This window comes from Dipodomys merriami, unplaced genomic scaffold, assembly GCF_024711535.1.
Source record: "Dipodomys merriami isolate MVZ:Mamm:240054 unplaced genomic scaffold, mDipMer1.0.p SCAF_3, whole genome shotgun sequence".
NCBI classification, from domain to species: domain Eukaryota; kingdom Metazoa; phylum Chordata; class Mammalia; order Rodentia; family Heteromyidae; genus Dipodomys; species Dipodomys merriami.
Genome location: NW_027204492.1, coordinates 71,995,863 through 72,002,654, shown reverse-complemented (window position 1 = coordinate 72,002,654; position 6,792 = coordinate 71,995,863). Strand labels below are relative to the sequence as shown.

The 6,792-nt window shown below is 42.4% G+C and overlaps 1 protein-coding gene across 1 annotated transcript; it reads right to left on the bottom strand.

Annotated features, from left to right (window-relative positions):
- Positions 1 to 3,932: 3,932 nt before the first annotated feature.
- Positions 3,933 to 4,799, bottom strand: Otud6a (OTU deubiquitinase 6A). Its single transcript, XM_070039125.1, has one exon. The coding sequence runs from the start codon at positions 4,797 to 4,799 to the stop codon at positions 3,933 to 3,935; it is 867 nt and encodes a 288-aa protein (XP_069895226.1).
- Between the last annotated feature and the right edge of the window lie 1,993 nt (positions 4,800 to 6,792).

Sequence of the window (6,792 nt, the reverse complement as noted above, 5' to 3'; positions counted from 1 at the left end):
CAGTGGCATTTCTTTCCCTCCTGCTAGACAAGTGAGGTTTTCAAAGTAAAACTTCTTTTTAAATGTAGTGATAACAATATGCTTAAATGAAACTCATATATTCCAGTGAGTGACACAGCAATTTAGGACAGCCACAGGAGTTTCTCCTTACTACACTCTCAATTTACCTCAGGCTACTACCAGGATTGCGGGTGAAGTTCTGCTCACCAAAGTCTCATCTGTTCCCTACCACATCTGCTTCTGAACTCTGAAGAGCCTTCTACTCAGGCAGATCCTGGGACATAAGCTCTATGTGAACTAAGAGTCAGCTACATGAAAATAAAGAAACAGGTTTTTTTTTGTTAAAGTTTTATTTATTTTTAACATGTTGGCATTCTTTCAAAAATGTCTGAACCTACATATTTTACTTTGGAACTTCCAGAATTTTAAAATGACCTCACTCACCGAAATACAGGATCTGAATATTTTGTTTTAAAATGTTACCAATAATTTCAGTTTTACAATCCTTTCAGTATATTTCAGACACCAACAAACCTCAGACACCAACCAAATTACATCATTCTCTTTTTTTTGTCTTACAACAGTTTTTTGTCTTTTTAATTTTTTTGTTTGTTTTTTGGTTTTTTTTTTTTTTTTGGTGCTGGTCCTGGGGCTTGAACTCAGGGCTTGGACACTGTCCTTGAGCTTTTGTGTTCAAGGCTAGTGCTCTACCACTTTGAGCCACAGCAACATTTCCAGCTTTTTAGTAGTTAACTAGAGATAAGAGTTTCTTGCCCGGGCTGGCTTCGAAATGTGATCCTCAAATCTCAGTCTCCTAAGTAGCTAGGATTATAGGCATGGACCACCAATGCCCAGCTTCATAACAATTTTTGATACAACAAAATTATTTACTTTAAAATTAAAAAGAACTATTGAAATATATTTTTCTAAGAACCATCTATTCCTTATTCCTAAGAACTGAGAAATGTCATTGAATTCAGATGTTTCACATTACAAACCAGATCATATAACAGAGTGTGTGAACTTGTATAAGATCAGAGTATTTAGTATCTCTAGGAATACTTACCAGGAAGGTACCAAGGATGAGACCTGGAGGATTGTGTGAAGCCAGCCCCAGCAAAAAGTCTGAGACTTCCGCCAGTGGCTCATGCCTATAATAGCTACTCAGGAGGCTGAGATCTAAGGATCACAGTTCAAAGCCAGCCCGGGAAGGAAAATCCGTGAAACGCTTATCTCTAATAAGCCACCAGAAAACTGGAAGTGGCGCTATAGCTCAAGTGGTAGAGCGCTAGCCTTGAGCTGAAGAGCTGAGGGACAGCGCCCAGGCCCTGAGTTCAAGCCCCATGACCGACAAAAAAAAAAAAAAAAAAAAGAGACTTTGTCTCTAATTAACCAGCAAAATGCTGAGCTGGAGGTGTGGCTCAAAAAGGGTAACAGCTGAGGGAGAGAACAAGCTCTGATCTCAATCCCTAGCACTGGTATAAAAAAGTCAATAAAAGCCAAAAAAAAGTTTAAAAAGGGAAAAAACATCTTATTCTTTTTCTGTAAGTAAAACTATCAACCATCTAAACAGTCACCTTTCTTTCTGTCTTTAATACAGGACATTAAATTTTTGTCTTTTGAATATTTAAACTCTAGCTTATCAGTTCATTTAAATTCACTTTCTATATTCTTACCTTTTAAACTTAAAAGCATTAGAATTTAGCTACCAGCTTTCCAACTAGAATCCATTAGCAACTATATGTATGAATAAAAAACCATTGAAATTATTATCAAAAGTCACATTCATATCCAAGAATTTTTTTAAAAAACCAAACTATTATCAAATGTCTCATCCACATTCAAGACATCTTTTCAGTAGCCCAACAAAAGTGAAAAAGCAAAAGCAAACCAATGAACAGTTTGAGATTACCTCCCCCCCAAAAAAACACCCCAACATGACAGAAGGCACATAAATGCCACCTTTATCCCTGTCAGGAAAATCTAAGTTATCAAGCTTTTGTATCTACACTACTTATCTGAGTTAAAATCATGGAAAATAAAAAAATGGAGCAAAAAAGCCACGTTTAGCCCAAAGTTAGTTGAAATCAAACTAACTTTCAACTGAGGAAGAAGGCAAAGATTTCAAAGGGTCAGAAGAGGTGAGACCTCATACTAACTAGGCCTCTTGGGCATTTATGTAAGAAGCCGCCATTTCCCACCTCCACCATGAGAAAGACCTATGAGGGACTGAACAGTTATGAGGTTACATTTAAGTAACACAGGGACAGGGAATACAGGTAGCAGTAAAGAAAACAGCTACTAACTAGTCCTACAGAGAGATGTGGTGGGTGACAGCAGTTCTTACTATGACCACGACGATGATGGCAACAGTGACGATGATGATGGTAGCAGTGGCTGTAGTGAAGTTAATGGCAACAAAAGCAGTGTTCGTGACAGTTCTTACTATGATCACAAGAACAATGACAGTGGTGGGTGACAGCAGTTCTTTCTATGACCACAGGACGATGGCGATGGTGACGATGATGACAATGATGACAACGAAAGTGGGTGACAGTTATCAGCATGGCCACAAAAAGGACAAAGAAGACAACAATAGGTGAGAGCAGTTCTTAGTACAACCACTGGGATGACAATAAAGATGATGACTGTGACAACGGTGAAAATGATAATGGTGGCAGCAACTGCGATGACAATGATGCTAGGTGACAGCCGTTTTTACTACAACCACAAGGATTATGATGATGATGGAAGTTGAAAGCAGGACAATGGTGATGATGGTGATGATGATGGTGGCAGGAGCAACTGTGGTGGTGATGGTGACAACAATGATGACCAGTAGGTGACCAGTTCTTACTATGACCTCAAAGACAACAGTGACAACTGTAGTGGCAGATGGTGATGATGAAAACGATGATGACAATGATGGAGGTGGTGACAGCAGCAGCTGTGGTTGCAGCAGTGATGACAGTGTGAGTGATAGTAGTTCTTATCTTTTGTTGGTTGTAGGACTTGAAGTCAGGGCCTGAGTGCTGTCCTTGAGTACTTTTACTCAAGGCTAGCACTCTACCATTTTGAGCTACAACCTCACTACTGGTCTCATGGATTTTCCTGCCCAGGCTGGTTTTGAACTGCAGTTGTCACATCTCAACTTCCTGTGTAGCTAGGAGTACAGGCATGAGCCATCTGCATCTGGAATGACAGCAGTTTTTAATGCTGTCACAAGGATGATGACAATGTTGAGTGATAGTAGTTCTTACTACAACCACAAGGATGATGACGATGGTCATGGGGGTGACGATGATGGTGGCAACAACAATGATGATGGTGGCAGTGATGGTGGCCAGGATGATGACAACAGTGGGTAGCAGCAGTCCTTTCAATGACTGCTAAGATGATAATGATGTTGACAATGGTGGGTGATAGTAGTTCTTATGACCACTAGGATGATGACAATGATGACGGTGATGATGGTGATGATGATGGTGGCAGCAGCGGTGGTGACCAGGGTGATTACGACCACAACAGTGAGTGATAACAGTTCTTACAATGACCACTAGGATGATGATGACAGCCACGACAATGACAGCAATGAAGGTGAATAACAGTAGTTCTTACTATGACCACAACCAGGTCGACTAAGATGACAACGATGATGATGACAGTGGGTGACAATTCTTACGAACCACTCGAAAGATGATGGCAGATGGCAGTGACAACGGTGGTGACCTTGAGGATGGGTGACAGTTCTTACCACGACCCCAAGGATGAGGATGCCGATGGCGACAACGGTGATAATGAGGATGGTCGTGGAGGCGGTGAAGGTGATGATAGCTGGCGGCAGCAGCTGGGGCGGGGCGGGGACAGCTGTGGCGGTGGCGGCGGCTGTGCTGTTGGCCGCCATAGTGGCTCCCGTGGCCTGGTGGAGAGATCTAGTAGAGGCGTGGGGCAATTCCGCCCACAGCGCCGGCTTCGAGCAGCTTGACGGAGTTGTAATGCTCACCAAAGTTGCAGGCATGGTGCAGGTACACCAAAGTGAGTGGCTTCTTGTTGTACTCCTCTCCAATCATGATGATAGGGGACTCTGCCTGAACTACTTCGATGGGGGTCTGCAGGATGTGAGACAGCGCCGTCAGCTCCAGCTGGCCTCCCCATGAGCCCCTCACGATGTTGTCGCAGTAGGTCTTGAAGTCATCGTGGGTGTAACCGTCGCCAGGCTCCGCATCAGTAAAGAAAGGCAAGAAATCATCCACGTGCTTCTGCATGTAATCAGCAGTACGGCGGCGCAAGCTATCGATGGTGACTGGGAATGGCAGTTGATCTTGAATGGCCCGGAACATACAGTGGCCATCGGCTGGGATATCTTTCATGGCCAGATTTTTGGCCCCGAGGATGGCGGCAACCTTTTCTTCTTCCTGACGACGGTAATTGGACAAATGTTCAGTCTCACTCTCGTCGACCCTCTCTTGGCGTTCTTTTCTGAGGGCCGCTTTTCTTTCCCTTCTTTTTTCTGCTCGGCAAACACGAGGAGGTTGGTTTTCTAGATTGATTTTGGCCAGATTTTTGGTGACAGACTCGACGTCTGGGTCCTCAGGCGGTAGAAACTTCTCGAGCTCTTGTTGGTGCCGCTGTTCCAACTCGGCCTCAAGGCGAGCCACATCCTGGAGCATCTGCTTTCGTCTCTTTCTGTCAGTTTTTGGGACTGTGTTCTTCATGGCGCAGATCTGATCTTGTAGTTCTCTTCTTTCACGCCGGTGGCGGCGTAAAATCCGCTGACGGTTGTTCTGAGAATCTTCCATGATGTTCCTCTAACGCCTCAAGCCTCTTAACTGCCTACAAGCGCTCGCCTGGCTGGCAGCAACCGTTCTGTCACGTGAGGGATGTTCTCTCTTTTAACGGACACGGACACTCCTCTCGTCAGGGGCTGCTTGTCCCGCCCCATTCTCAACCCTTTCTGCTATTGGCTCCTCTCTCTGGGGGTGTGCTCTCAAATCCACCTGACGTTATGATTGGTTTCTAACAGACAATGTGTCCACGCCCTTAGCAATTCCGGCTTCCGTTTCAGCAGCTTTCAAGTATCTTCCCTAAGATTGTGCCTTTCAACCAAGTGTGCTTTGTAATGAGGCTTGTAGAATTTTTCTGTGCTTCTTACTGCTGTCTTCATTTCCAAGTTTGGATACAACTCAGGCACAGGCCATGCTTGATAACCACATGATAAATACAGTCATCTGAATGTGTTCTGACCCTAAACTTGGCATTATTCCTAGTGTCCAGGAGGCAGCGTGTCTTTCTCCAGTTGTTCAGCTCCCCTCCACAGTGAACCCATAATTTTTCTGTATCAGAACAAAGACATTTACTTACATTCCTAGGAACACAGAGTCCTTTTAATTTATGCTTCAAATTCACCCTGTCCCATCCCAGTGCAATATGGCAGCCTTTTCCTTAAAGCCCTCACTAGAAATAAGCAGACCTTTTGGCTTATTACAAGAGTTCATTTACCCCAACCCATCTTTCCCTCCCCCTTCTTCTAGGCCCCCAGCTGCCAAAATGAGCTCTCTCATATGCCCATGACATGTTCATCAGGCCACTTTATTCTGATTATTTTGAGTCTTCAAAAGCTCTAAAAAGAAAATAAAGCCCTCAAATATGCTCTCTTCCATCCTGCCTCAGCCTCCTCAGTTTGATGGTGATTTTGGAGATGGAGTCTTACAGATTTATCTGCCAGAGCAAACCTCAAACTTCCATCATCTAAGTCTTGGCCTTATGAGTAGCCATTAACACCTAGCTATTTTATTACTAAGTATAAAAATTCTACATTTCATCCTGATATTTATGCTACATATTCCAATCGTCTATTTTTTAAGTTGTTTTTTGTTTTGGAGTCTTAACCAAGAAATCCCTACAGACCTGAGCTCATGAAGCCTTTTCTATTTTTCTTCTAAGAATTTTACAGCTTAAGATCTGATATTTTAAACTTTAATCTATTTTGACTTGCTTTTTGTGCTTGATGTAATATAATGGGTATTTTTCTTTGTTTTACTTGTGGATAATGTTTTCACAACACCATTTATTTGACTGTCCTATTTTTATCATGCATTTTTGGCACAGTTGTGGAAACTCAGTTGGTCATACATGTGGGCCTATATTTCTAGGTTTTCTAACAATAGACAAAATGAGAATAGTTTACATAATGGAACAAATATTTGCAAGCCACTTATCAAAGAATTAATAGCTAAAATATATAACAAATGGCTGGGTACTGTAGGTCATAGGTCAGTACTGGAATACTTGCTTTATATGCACAAAGCCTTGAATTTTATCCTTAGCACTAACAAAGGGGTATGCATTTAAATGTTCATGTATGCATGTGTGTGCATGTGTGTTATGACTCATTAGCAAAAGGACCAAATAGAGATTTTTAAAAGAATGATATCCAAATGGCAAATAGGTACTTTTCTTTTTTTGCCAGTCCTGGGTCGTGAACTCAGGCCTGGACACTGTCCCTGAGCCTCTCTGTGCTCAAGGCTAGCACTCTACCATTTGAGCCACAGCTCCACTTCCTCCTTTTTCTGCTTATGTGGTAGTGAGGAATTGAACCTAGGGCTTCATGCATGTGAAGCAAGCACTCTACAATTAAGCCGCGTTCCCAGCTTAGATTTATGTTTTGAGTAGTTAGAATTATAGGCATAAACCACCAGTGCTTGGCTTAGGTTGAGATTTTGGATGAAGGTTATATTTTTTTGGTCTAGGGATATCCAATTGTTCTCCTAGTATTTATTGAAAAAAGAAATG